This window comes from Hyaena hyaena, unplaced genomic scaffold (genome assembly GCF_003009895.1).
Source record: "Hyaena hyaena isolate Hyena2069 unplaced genomic scaffold, ASM300989v1 scaffold_323, whole genome shotgun sequence".
NCBI lineage: Eukaryota > Metazoa > Chordata > Mammalia > Carnivora > Hyaenidae > Hyaena > Hyaena hyaena.
The window spans coordinates 1238858-1253986 of NW_024080956.1; the positions used below are offsets into that span (position 1 = coordinate 1238858).

At 33.5% G+C, this 15129-nt stretch overlaps 1 protein-coding gene across 3 annotated transcripts in view; it reads right to left on the minus strand.

The window, feature by feature from the left end:
* The window catches only part of NCAM2 (neural cell adhesion molecule 2), a 505403-nt gene that overhangs the window by 41726 nt on the left and 448548 nt on the right, over positions 1 to 15129 (minus strand). For all 3 annotated transcript variants that reach the window (XM_039248946.1, XM_039248948.1, XM_039248947.1), the window contains 3 exons: positions 13509 to 13628; positions 10006 to 10127; positions 1019 to 1199 (listed from right to left, as the gene is read on the minus strand). In XM_039248946.1, coding sequence (XP_039104877.1) covers positions 1019 to 1199; positions 10006 to 10127; positions 13509 to 13628 — 423 coding nt within the window. The remainder of the gene's footprint in view (positions 1 to 1018; positions 1200 to 10005; positions 10128 to 13508; positions 13629 to 15129) is intronic.

A 15129-nucleotide genomic window follows, 5' to 3' on the forward strand; every position in this document is an offset into this window, starting at 1 on the left:
TGAGATTAATATCAACTGAAGTTACAAAAGTGTTAAAGAGCACAACTGAACTGACAAACTTTATTTTTTTCTCAGTCTCAAATGTACCAGTACTGATACTCTAATATGAATTAAATAAGCCATGCTTATGGACATGCTGCTCTAATCTGTACATATATACATATGAAGAGTATATATATATATGTATGTTATGTATATTTATACATATTTGTGTAAAATTTACCTGTAAATATTACAGATACATTTAAAGGAATGATAAATGTTAAAATATGACCCATGTGACAATTCACAAAGTTAAATAAGACTATGAATCAGGACAAATTCTTACATCTTTACCTCTACAGCATGTATCTGAACAAAAAAAAGGTTAATATCCCTCCTGTGGACTTTGATAGTATCATTAGCATATAATCATGGAAGCAGTGTTACTGAATAAAGGTGGAATCCACCAGGGTGCTGTGAATACCAATGTAGCATGTCCTGCAATGTTGTGAGCCTCCTTGAAACCCTAGTTACATTTTGTTCTGGGGCTACTTCTGTGAATGTTTTTGCCTTATTACGTGATGGATTCTATCTTTCCAAATTCAACTTGCTTGATGCATCATGGATGAGCTCACCAACTTCGGCCACGTTTTCCCAAAAGTGAATGACCAGCCTCCACATGTTTGGTGAAGGCATTGTCTTTGCAAATGATTTTCTGGTCTCAACAGAAATCTTTCATGTTGAATTTTAACTCTTCACTCTTACCTTCCATCCTCTCCCTCTGCTCATTCTCTCCTCACTAGTTCAACCACTGAAGTTGTCACGGTGTATTTACAAGTTAACTGATCACCCCATCATAGCAAGAACGATTTAGGAAAACTTGAGTAAGAAGTGTCACAATAATCATGATTAGAACTTAGAATTTACACTTCCTTCTACAAAATATGTTTTCAATATTTAGGAAAAATCCACAGGAGTTGTAAAAAGATGGGATCATATTTATTTTTACCCTAAGAAAGCAAAGAGTTTTGCTTACCTTTAATAATGTTGGGCTTTGGTGGCATGCTGAACTCATAAACTGTCGGTTCTGAATATCCCAATCTATTGGCGGCTGTAATTTGAACTTCATACCCCATTGTCCACTGTAGATGCTCCAAAATAATGTGGTCTTTATTTCCCTGTACTTTTTTCTCTAGCCACTGATCTTCTTTATCTTTCTGTCGAGGTAATACAAATATATTCTGTAAATACCCATACATGAAAGTTGTGGTTTTTTAAAAAGTTAATTTATCTTCAGGTGGAACAAGTGGTTTTATTAACAGCAAAAAAGACATTTTATCATCTACAGGGATAAATAAAGTTGCTTTATCAATGAAGTCATTTCTAAGACTTTTCTATAAAATGTGTAATGTTTTTATTTTAGCCAAAGGGTGATGATTTCATGATTAAGTCTTGATACTTCTGTTGTTGATAATTCATCTTCATTAAGATTCTATTTTTATTTCACAGATATCAGCTTGCTGTTTAGCTGCTTTTTGATTATTAATAGACAGAAAATGTTAAATATGATTTATAAAAAAAGCCTAGTATATCCATTAAAATAATTGCCAGAGACTACGGTTTAAGGTTTGAGATGTGTGTTGAGGGGAGATAAAATGTCTTGCAAATAAATCTGGATATTTTTCATAGATGTAATTTAATTTACCACTAGTATTTTTATTAATATGTTGTTTTAGACTCATAGTATAACAACATATAAGAAAAATTATTACCTGTTAAAAATGTTATTAGTATCACAAAAAAAAAGTTATGCTTCCCTTGAACATTCTACACTTACATCCTGATTCTTTTTCTAAAATAAATGCTTTAACTCACATATTTCAATAACCCTTTATTTGAAAAATATACTATAATTACAATCAACACAGAAAAATATATATAATTTAATGAATTAAGCTATTTTAAACAATGTGAACATTTGGTTGTTCCATGTTAACCATTTAAACACTGAGAAATTCTTAATGTCTTTGCTTTGTTTCTTTCACTTCTAGTACAAAATAATAGTAAACATTTGTCTCTGTCAGCTTTCATATGGTAGCAGTGAGGAAAATCAAGTACTTTGGATAGTCCAGGGCTTTAGGATCATAAGCACTTAACAAATGACAGCTATTATCAATGAGAAACTATTTTCATAATAACTATGAAAATAAAATAATGTTTTCTAGAATGATATATTTAATAAATCACCACTGCCACTGCAAATATCAATTTCCCAGAGACATAACTGTAAGTAAACTAGAGCCTGGCCCTAGTCGTAGACAGATAGATAGATAGACGGACAGACAGATAGATAGACAGACAGATAGGTGACAGAGATATGACATGTAAAAAAAGATTATATCTTTTTAATCTCAGACACCAACCCAATATTATTTTATGTTGGACCATATTTTGCAATGTGTCTTTGACTATAAAGCACAACCAAGTTTCCAGCATTTATTGTGAAAATGAGGATTTATCCTGTAAAATCAAACTGTAGAAGTTAAATGCATGACTGCATTAAGCTGATGGACTACAAACATGAAGTATCTGTTCAAAGCTGACATGAAGACATTATTATTTTGATAGCACATTATTATTATATTTTCCTAATTAATTGTTTTTGGTTACATAGAACTTTTTAAAAATTTTACAACACTTATTACAAAGGAATCAGTTAGCCTATTTTGATATCTCTTCTAAAACTAAAGATATAACACCCCTTATGAAGCCATGGGTTTTAGAAAAGCACCTACACTTATAAACAAAAGGGATTTCACTTGCTTCTTGGATGCTATAAATGGATTAAGATTATATATTGTTTTCCAGTACTCTTTAAGGTATGATGAGGTGTACTGAAAAGGCCACTGGAAAACTGAACAATTTGGGCCAGGCTATTTGTAACTTGCCTAAGTCACTAAATGACTAGTAAGGCTAAGCAGAGACGAAAGGTTTGCTTTGAAATGCTCAGGACAGTTGTACCAAACAGCCATGATCTTCCCAACACCTCCTTACTTCATCTCATCCATTAATTATTCATTCAGCCTTTATTGGGTACTGGGGCTGTTCTAGAACTATGAACACAATAGTGTACAAAACATGTACAATACCCTCATCTTGGAGTTTACAAGCCAGTCCGAAATAAAGACATGAGCTCTTTGAAAGACAAAGAATGCTGCAGGAGTATGAAACAGGGAAATTCAATAGAGTCCAGGGGCTAGGAAGGTCTCCTCTGGGGAAGTGATGTTACCCTCAATGAAAATAACAAACCCCAGTGCCATTTTTCATTTGTCTTAACCTACTGAACGAAAAGAAGGGCTCTTCTTTCACAGAAGTATAGATGCATATATAAACATGATTGAAAATCTCAGAAAGATGCACAAACACTGAGAGCTATAAAAATACACATTATAGGTTCATTATTTTCAGTAAATGTAAAAACACTATAAGTAATGACCAAAACATAAAGTAAAAATGTTTATTCAAAAAATAATTTTAGATGATACATTATACATATATGTGCATATACATATACCTCCATACATATATAGACACAACTAAATCCATATAACACAAAAATCTGATATATTCTTTACTGTATTTAGGAAGGAGGGGGTAAGAAACAGGTGAGCTGAAAGATTAGTTAAAGACAAGGGGTTACAAAGCAGTAGAGAGTTTCCCTTATGGTCTTCAGTTATTCCAATAATTCCATAAATTCTGTATAACTATTAGTATTTGGTGAGAATGAATATTTTTGTGAAAATTCAGAGTCAAGTTTTGCTTTGGATCTTAGTGGAGATGTGGATTACCCCAGGATACATTTTATTCTTCAGAGGGATGGATAGGCTTCATGTCCTTCACATAATCCTCCAAAAAGACTATTTCTGGGAACTGAGAATTTAAAGTGCAACTTCCTGACAAGTAGAAGACATGCAGATAGTCTCTTCTGAATTACCCATCATTTAACTCTTAATTGTTGAAGCTCTTAGAATGATAAATTAAAAGCCCCTCCATCACTTTAGATAGTTGGACTGATGGCATAAGGAACCAAAGGGAGTTCTAATATTTCCCCCAATTTAAGTCAATTTCATTTTCCATTCAACATTAGACAAGGAGACTTTATAATCCCCTAATTGCTATTCCCAGGGAATAGGAAAAAATTAAAGTGGGTGTTACCAAATACCCCCCTAGGTATCAAAATCTCAATTATCCATTTTTGGAGTGTCTAATTTACAGAATTTAAATGCCTAGGGAGCAATTTAAGATAATCTAGTTGCAAAATGTTCCCCTAGGTAACTTAATGAGATGATTTGCTGAATAGGGCTATTATTAATAAGCCAATTAGATGTTGAAGGGCAGCTACTGAAAGAAAAATGGTCATTTTGCTTTGATATAGCTTCTCTTAAGCAATCTTTTTTTTTTTTTTCAGAAAATAGATAGCGTCAAATAACAGAAAAGAGCTTTCCTTATTAGTTATTTTAAAATCATAATATCAGCATATAGGGAAATATTTGCCATCGTCAGTATGGGGAGGAGAATTGAGAAGAGATGAAAGAGGTGTTGCTTTTTTATTTGTAGAGGACTCCTGAATGCTTTTATTTATAACAAGAAGTAATTTATACTTTTTGAAGTCTCAGAAAATATATGGGCAACATCAACTTAAATGAAAGCTGAATAAATATAAGAACAGTGTACAACAGAGGAGGCGAGCTCATACTAACTTGATGAATTTTAAGGTTCTTGTGACTGCCATGCGTTATGCTTTAAGATTTTGTGTTTCCATATAAGGTAGGTTCTGGTCCCTGGATCACCTGGTAGCAATCATTCAGCTATTCAATACTTGAATGACTTTACAAAGAGCTCTAGAATTCTCTACAGTTCCGTTTATTAATCTGAATACAAGAGCGGTGATTTAGCAATTGTGTACACACACACACACACACACAGTCGTACATGCACACACACACTCCAATGTGATTTGAAAAGGTAAATTTGGGGAGTGTTTTAGCAAAGTTTCAAATTCAATTTTCTCTTTTTAATTGAAGTATAATTGGCTAAAATTCTAATTTCTCTGGGCTCCTGGGTGGTTCAGTTGGTTAAGCGACCTACTGTGGCTCAGGCCATGATCTCACAGTTCATGAGTTCAAGCCCTGCATTGGGCTCTGTGCTGACAGCTTGGATCCTGCTTTGGATTCTCTGTCTCTCTTTCTCTCTGCCCCTCTCCCATTCACTCTCTGCCTTTCTGTCTCTCTCAAAAATAAATGAGTATTAAAAAACTTTAATTTCTTTTTTCTATTACCATAACTGATTCAAATTGCCTTTGTTTCACATCTGAAAGCTTGGTAAAATTTTGCAAACTGGACCCTACTACTTAATCTATTCCTAGTCTCCATCACCCATGTATTTCTTTAGGAAAAACTAAAATCTAATTTTCCTATTCATCACATTCTGTTCTCATAACACATAAAAATTGACCCAGTGCAAGTGTTTCTTCTCTTGCATCCATTATTTCTTATATCTATTAATCTATTTATAGAATTACTTATAACTGTTCAACAAGACTTATTTACTAATGGATTCACTGATGCATTTATTCATTCAGGCAAGAAATAATCTTTTTGAAGATATCAGTATGAGGATGAATAAAACTCATCCTCTTCACTAGCAGCAAAGAAACATTATCAAAAAACTTAGGATTCTTTAATGACCATAGTTATTATTTGAAAATGCTTCAAAAGTTATAGTGATGTTTTTAAACAAATTTCAGTATTCTCACTTAAACATAAGTTAATCAGAAATTGTTAATACTATTAATAATTAATTAGAAATTAAGTTATATCAACAAGAATTCAATTATACATTTTTAAAAAAATTATTCTATTTATTTTTATTTTTTTAAATGTTCACTGTTTTTTTTTGTTTTTTTGTTTTTTAATGTTTTTTTAAATTTATTTCTAGGAGAGAGAGAGAGAGACAGGGTGAGCAGGGGAGGGTCAGAGAGAAGAGGGAGACACAGAATCTGAAACAGGCTCCAGGCTCTGAGCTGGCAGTCAGCACAGAGCCCGAAGCGGGGCTCGAACCCACGAACCACGAGATCTTGATCTAAGCCAAAGTCGGAAGCTTAACCGACTAAGCCACCCTTGCGCCCCTACAGTTTTTTTAAATTTAAAGACCTTTTTCAAAATTACCTTATCTTTTCTACGGCCACTGAGATGTAACCTTACAGACTCCAAATAGCTTAAAAAGGTCAACTAAGACTCAGAAACATATGCTAGATCACTGTTGCTAGTCCCTAAAGTAACTTCTTCACAATTGATTTTAAGCAACCAATTTTCTTTAGCCCTTCTTAGCTCAGAAAATAAATGTATTTAATGTGAACACTAAGTGATAGTTATGATCCCAAAGCTATCATCAAATTAGGGGGAAAACAGTGAAAAACTCATGGAAGCATGTAAAATACCATTTATTAAATTATATGGAGTTACATTGACTCTACAATCAAAGTAGATGTAAAATATTCTGTACGTAAAGTAACTTCTTTCATTTTTCCATACACATTATGAGGTTAATAGGCTTGTCTTTATTCTCTAAAAACATGGCTTAATCCTACTGACTTATTGTTAGAGACATTAATTTTCACAAAGAATCCACAGAGACATCTAATTCTGCTTTTACGACTCTAGTTCTATTCTAATAAATTATGTCTTCTTAATGGGTAATTGAACAAAGTCATGTGCTCTATCTACTATACAATACATAGAATAGTATATGTTCCCAGATCTATACTAAGTTACATATTCTTTATATTAGAATATGATTTGTCTTGTCCTCCTCCCCATGAAACACAAGTTAGAAAGGGCTGGGGATTGGAAAGAGGAGGTATATGGCAAGACAGATGTAAGATGGAACTGAGAAGGGACTAAAACCTTCTTTTACTGGTAGGGTAAAAATAGATATTGTGTAAACAGCAAAAATGGGGCTTTTCTACTATTAGTTTGGGTCGGGGAGAGAAGGGAAAAAGAATGGAAGATAAAAATTTATTGAAAATCAAATTTGTCTTTGTTCAAATTTTAATCTACTCTAGGAACAGTTTTGGTTTCAATAATGAGCAGGGATACAAATGGCAATATAGTGGGTGGGGGGAGGGATGCTAAACATTCTGTAATGGGAGGTAGATACCTGGACGGCCCACTATTCTACTACTCAAAATGCCAATACTGTGTCATTTTAGATACACAGAATTCATGACAGATATCCACTATGGACTGAATTGTGTTTGCCCCACAAATGTATATGTTAAATCCTTAACCCCCAATGTGACTTTGTTAGGAGATATGGCTTTAAAGAAGTCATTTGGATACAGCCCTAATCCAATAGGACTGATAGTTTTATAAGGACAGAAAGAGACGTCAGGGATGTATGTGCACAGACAAAAGGTCCTAACAGCAAGAAGAAAGTCATCTGCAAGCCAAAAAGAGAGGCCTCAGAAGAAACCAAACCTGCTGACACCTTCATCTTGGAATCCCAAACTCCAGAGTTGTGAGAAAAGACATTTCTGTTGTTCAAGCCATCCAACTGTGACATTTTGTTATGGTAGCCCCAGAAGACTAAGACAGCTCTTGTGATAATAAATATAATTATTTTAACACTTTGGGGCAGACTTCAGACCCTGTTGTGTAGCTGGCCAACTCCCAAGTAATCACTTTCCATTTAGTGACAGTCATGAGAAATATTTCTGTCTAGTGAGACATAATTCTAATTCTGCTCAGTGGAGTTTTTGGAAAATGTGTACCATATTACTGGAAAATAAAGACAAGTTCACCTTAAACAAACTATTACCCCTTTGTTCTTTCTATTTTCTTCACATTCCGAATGTGGATGTGAATCTAGCATCTTAGAAACACAAGATAATATATATGAGGATAAATGCCAACATGCCAAGTATAAAAGAATGTAAAGAAAAAATATTTTGGGTTCCTGATTCTATAGCTGAAAGTCTTACAGCCTTTAAAAATAATGCTGTTTCAGGGGCGCCTGGGTGGCTCAGTCAGTTAAGCATCCGACTTCAGCTCAGGTCATGATCTCACAGTCGTGGGTTCAAGCCCCGCATCAGGCTCTGTGCTGACTGCCAGCTCAGAGCCTAGAGCCTGTTTCAGATTCTGTGTCTCCCTCTCTCTCTCTGACCCACCCCTGCTCACTCTGTCTCTCTCTGTCTATCAGAAATAAAACAATAAAAAAATTAATACAAAATAAAAATAATGCTGTTTTAATAAAAGCCATTGGTGTATGAAGAAAAGATACACTAGGAAATAATAAATATTTGCTATCATCAGTTGAAATCAATGATTCTGTTTGAACTCAGCATAGCACTGGTGTTATTTCCAATATCCAACTCTTTAGAAAGGATATCTCAAGCATCACTTCTAGGTACAATTTATATTTATAGAAAATTATGAGACATATTTTTATAACTCCTCATTGCATCTCAGTGTTCACCATGGAATTTTATTGGGATGACCTACAAATTCTTATCATCCACCTGTATTTATGCCATAAATTCTTCTGGGTCGAATTGTAGGCCACAATCTGCATGTGAGGCCTATTCTCCCAGTCCAATTCATGAATTCTGTTCAGGCCTATCACCCTTAGAGACTCTTTCCCTTCCAAAGAGTTTCCAGATGGTCAAATAAGAATGGCCATGAAAACTGGCTTGAGTAGCATGAAACGATCAAATTCATAGAAAGGCTGGTGAGTCATTCAGAGCTATTTTGGGGTAGAGGCATGAAGCCTTCAGAGACAATTAGCCACAAAACACCCACAGCTGCTCATCATTCCCTGCATGAAACCTGCAACAAAGAGGGGTCCTGGCTATTAATCTCTAAAATTTAAAGACTGATGTCTAAAATTATTTACATTTTTTTCAAAATCAAACTCCTTTTTTACTAACCTTTAAAACTTAAATGTTTGAACTAAAAAAAACTATTAAGTTCATAAAATTATGAATTTCAGGGAAAATAGTTACAATTCATCTATATACTATTAAGAAGCAATTACTCAAATTACTATTTGCTAAAATATAATAAACTTTGAAAGTATTAAAAAAGTGTCTAGTAAACATAGACATAAAATTGACACTGTATTATAGAGATAAACATAAATGTTAATAAATTAACTTCACAAAATTTAACTTAAAATTGTGTTTCACTTTTAACATAGTCCACAGTACACACAAATAATGAATGGTTAAGTCACTAGTAGCCTTTCGTATAATTTTCAGGCAAAGGCAAAGTCCATTGGGGCTCTTTCTTCATCACTTTGCCACTAGAAGATGTCCTTCACCCCCCTACATGTGTAAGTCACAGGACAGCTCTTAGCTGTCCCAAATTTCATATTAGCTAGTGTTAATTAACCTTGAAAACACTAAACCTTCTTCCTCAAGTTCAATGTGGCCATATTTCGTTAAATGTTGATTTGGGTAATTTTTTTAATGAAACAATTAATATCAAATAATTAATACACTCAAGACTTTAATAACCTAATTCATAAAATTAAAATACTAAAGTAAGTATTTTTGAGAAAATAATTAAATAATCACCTACAATAACTAAGATTGAGAACAGGGGCTTAGATTGGAGTTACTAATATTAAGCAGAATGGAAGATGAAAATATCCTGATAAACTTGTCAGAAAAACAAGGAAGATGTTACTTCATCCCAAATGTTGCTAAGTTTAGTTTAGAAATCACAAGATTTATATTATGCCATTACTTGGATGGTCAGTGCTGATATTTTACCCAAGAAAAGGCAGGTATTTCACAATTTACAATGATGAATTTCAGCAGTGGACAATTAGCATTCTAATTCCTATGAGAACTGTTTATCATTGTTACTTCATACGCGTTCTTGCCTGATATGTCAATGAATTCAATGCAAATTTAATGCAATTTGAAAACATTGCACAAAATGATAATAAGAAGGTACTTACACTTCGGTATTTTACAATGTATTCCAAAATAGGAGCCCCACCATCATCCTGTTTGGTGATACTGAGTTTAAAGCTCTTCCCACTGCTTGGCTGCCCATGTATGGATGGAGGACTTGGTTCACCTAAGTAGCAATACAACATTCTTGATTTTTACACACATCTCAGAAACCTAGAGAAACTGAATTTCACTAAAGAACACTGTTATGTAATAAAAAAAACATGATGTTATCCTGAATTTACCATTTTTCATTTTCCCTTTGCTATGATAAACCCTGATCCTTTCTTTCCACCCAAGAAACAGCAACATTCATAAATCTAGAAGCAACATTCATAAATCATGAAAATGTCATGACACGTGAGAACCAGAATATTATTTATATTGATATGCAAATATTCTGAGAATAGTATTGCATTATACAAACACAGGCATTATTTCTCATGTTATTAATAGTGCACAATCCTATTTATTAATGTAATCTTGGCAAACATTTTGTATATATGTATTACTATAAACATATTATCAAACTACATAGAATATATTCTTACCAGGAAAGATAATGGTTTAGCAATTACTTATCTGCTTTAATGAGTATTTTTTTTAGCTAGATACAGATTTGAAAACAGAAATTTTGTAGTATCCAATCAACAGACACATGTTCCGATATATTTATTTTTTTTCTTCGGACTTCATGAACATACTTGCCTTTCATGCTCTTCGTCTCATGGAGGTGGTCTTATACAAAGATGTTTATATGTTTAATATGAATAGGATCTACTGAAATATAAGAGTTTTCTATATGAAGGATGCCATCGCTGCTTGGCAATTTGGAATGGGAACTCCTTACTATGTGTCACTTATGTGATGGCCTTAGGCAAAACTGCCATCCTCTTCTTCTGTTTTTTCCAATTCCTTACAAGTACGAATATGGTAATACTGAGAAACTTCCATGGGATATGGTTCAGTTTTCAAGGTTCCACAGACTTGTAGTATGGTCTTATCAGACGAATGTCAAGACAAACTAAGCAGAATAGAGTTAAGAGGATTTATTGCCTCCAAACAAGGAAAATCTGGCTTTATTCTCAGCAGGTTATCTTTTTTTTAAATATGGTGTTTATAACCCTCTGCAGTAAGTACTTTATTTGAGGAAAGGCATATCATTAAGGAAATATGCCAATTGGCTGTGTTGACATGCAAGTAAATGATAAAAGAGCCTTGTATACCAGAGTCATATAGAAACAAAGTAAATAGAGGAATTTTGGAGTGACTCTTCATTAAAATAGATTATATTAGTGTGTAGATATTATGACATGACATGATTTCTATTCAATGTATTTTCAACAAACTAATTAAAATGTCTGAAAAACCAGTATAATAAATTCTTTAAAAGACTTAACAAGAGATTTTGGGAAAACCTAAATATTATAAAATGGATTTTATACTTGGTTGTTTCAGTATAATTTCTAAATAGGATTTTAGAACATGTGTGTTGTACAGTGTAAATTTATTTAACAATATTGTAATCATATTATTTTAATAACAGCATTTTGAGGTAATAAATATATAGCAGAAATTGCATTTTCAGTTACAAATATTTTGACATATGTCTTTAAAATATTTATGTCTACATTTAACTTTTATAATATCCTAAATTTGTGGGGTGCCTGGGTGACTTAGTAGGTTAAGGATCTGACTTGGGGTCCAGTCATGATCTCGTGGTTCCCAAGTTCAAGCCCCACATCAGGCTCTGTGCTGACAGCTCAGAGCCTGGATCCTGCTTCATATGTGTCTCCCTGTCTCTCTAGTCCTTCCCACTTGCATCTCTCTCTCTCTCTCTCAAAAAAAAAAAAAAAAACATTAAAAATGAAAAAAAATGAAATTTGTGACTCCATTACAGTTGCTACTTACTTTGGAAAAAAATAAAGTTCAGAACAAATGTAATGTCTATCAGAAAGGAATTGATTAAAATAATGGCTTCTATTAGAAATTACAGTGGAATGTTTATGCAAAAGTAATAATATAAATAACTATCAGAAGTAATAATGGAAAATTATGACATATTAAGTGCTTTGCGTATATCATCTTATATAAACTTCAAAAAAACCTTGAGAAGCAGGAAAAAAACATGTGTATTATTAATAAAACCTAAGACCTGACCCTTAAAGTCTCAATGTCTAGGACAGAGGTCTGCAAGTCAATAGCAGTACACTAAGAGATTAAAACTATTATAATTTTTAAGGTAAAGATTTTAAAAAAGGGTAAAAAAGAGGAGTTTTATGTGTGAAACACCTAGGATGGTGTTCTATGAATGAAGGAAAGGTAGTGTGCCTAATTGAAAGAGGAGAAAACATTGGAGGGGTTGGCCAAGGTCTCACTGGTCCTGCCTTCTTTGGGGACTGATACACAGTGACCTGGAGAGAAAGGAATCAAGAGAGAATGCACAATACTTTGGAAACAGAAACCAGTATGACCAAACCTGAGTTCCATATACTGATGCCGACAGCATTGTGGCCACTGAGGAAAGAGGTATGAGGAGGGCGGGCAGGCAAATGTGTGTGTGGACGGAAGGTTCAAAGGTGAAGGTTGGTGTTGAGGATTATGTGTAGAAAAGGGATAGGCCTGTTTAAATTTGCGTAAAGTCATTCTAGAATTATTTCAGTTTGAAAATACGATTGTGAGTCAAGATGTATCAGCAGTCATTCTGGGGAGAAAATAATGAGGGGCTGAAAAAAGACATAGGCATCAGATGTGGTGAAAAGAGAAGACATCTGACAGATTTTATGAGAACCAAGAGTTGGTCACAAATTAGGGTAAAATAATTTATTGTGGCTAATTTGACCATCCTACTAGGTGTGTATAACAAGCAGGGTGATGCGTGGATTTTATAGCAGGATTTGTTGAGTCACAGTCAAATTTTCTCACATTTTCAAATAATTTATTCAACATAAAGGAAACAGATGTCGCTTCAAATTTACCTTAGTTTTGTATAATTCAACTGACTTATAATATCCAAAAACAGGATAATAGCAGGAACAAGGCTACAATAGCTAATCCTCTGCAATCACCATGGTAATGGATTTACTTAATGGTGTCTTTTTCTCATACTTAGGGCCTATATACTTTATGAAGAAAAGGCAAGAGTCATTTCTCAACAAAAGAAGAGAATACTAGACATGTTACAAGTCACTGTTTTTGCTTTCTCACAGACTACAGTCTAAACATTACAATCTAATTAATCAGACAGTGAACGAATAGGACCCTTTACTGATGGGGACCATTTCCCGAGTAGTTCTACTGTATTTATTGTAGGACACCTTTTCTTTTTTGCCTAGTTCCAGAGCAAAGTTATTTTTATAAATTTAGATGCCACCAATTTCAGAAACCACTTCAACAAAGACATAATTCACTTCCCCAGGTGTTGAAACACCACCATGAATTTTAAAACCCTTAAATTTGCAAGTGAAGAGAAAGGCAAGAGGGAGCAAAAACAGAGATGACTACTTACGAACTGGTAATGTCTGGAAGATTTCCACTTTACTGTAGTCTCCTTGCCCTTTTCCATTTACTGCCGCAACTCTGATTTCATAAGTTGTATTTGGTTCCAGGTTGCTCAAAACAACCATTGCTAGTAGAAAAAAGACACAAATATATATATATGTAAATCTATATCTATATCTATATATGCTATGGTTAATATTTTTAAATACGTAAATGAATCAACCAATTACAAAGCTGGCTGAATAATTTCATTGTAAATCTTCCATAAAATACTTGAAAAATGGGAAATAAAAATACAATTTGTGAACAGTCCCCTTCTTCACTCTGCTGTAGCTTTCTTTTATGATACTCATGCTCACAATATATTCAAGAAATAAGAATGATCTAAATAAAACATCCTTACTGTATTCACCCCAAATAATTTAACTACTTTAAATGGATTATTTTTATGGAGCTTCATGGAGATATAGAATTCAATAGACAGAACTCTGGCCTCTGGTATAAGGTGTTTCACTCATGTCTGAAGAGTGTCACAAAGCTGACTCTACAACCGACGTATATCATTTATTTGATAATCTCAAATGAAATTAAATTATTTTGGGGCACCTGGGTGGCTTAGTCGGTTAAGCGTCCTACTTTTGCTTAGGTCATGATCTCGCGGTTCATGGGTTCAAGCCCCGCGTTGGGCTCTGTGCTGACTGCCAGCTCAGAGCCTGGAGCCTGTTTCAGTCTGTGACTCCCTCTCTCTGACCTTCCCCTGCTCACGCTGTCTCTCTCTCTCTCTCCTAGAAATAAATAAAACATTAAAAAAAAAGAAATTAAATTATTTTTAATGCTGGCTTGAAAGCTGTCAACTCTTGTATTTTTTTCTCTGAAATTCTTCTCAATTCTATACTTTATCAGATCTGAATTCAACATGACACCAATAAGAGAGAATCTGAAAAAGTACAGTAAAAGATATATCTCCTGGGTCATGTCAACCTCTTCAATTGGCCAAATAAAAAAAAAAATTGGGTACACTTGCAGCTTCCAAAACCTCTTATTTTTACAAATTCCTCTCATGAAGCCAATAAAATTCCATAGATGCCTCTAACCTTACTGCTTTCGCTAAATAGTGCAAACATTTGTGAGTGGAAGTGACAAAGCCTTGATAAACAATCAAAAGGAAATTATGTCTGGCTTACATAATAAATCAAGTGACAAATTCATAATAGAAGATGTAATCAATCATAAAAGTTTCATAAAAGGATCATATTTGTAGAGATATTGTTTTTTTATGAACACTGACTGAAGATGGTATACATTCAATAAATTACAATATAATTTATTAACATATTTCTGAAAACTAATTCCACTATAATAAAAACTCCTTAGATAATTTTTAATTCTACATTATAGGAATGTACATCATGAATCTGGTTTGATACTTCCTTTTGTTTCATTCTTTCCCCAGTATTCATTATCATGACATCTCTTTAGCTTTTTGATTATAATTGTTTAATCTTCACTGAATTATTAAACTACAGAAAAGAAAAAAGTTGCTGAATGCATGGTAAACAATTTTTTTCTAAAGTACACAATTTAAAATATATAAAAAATGGCATAAATATATTTTTACATGTATCTGA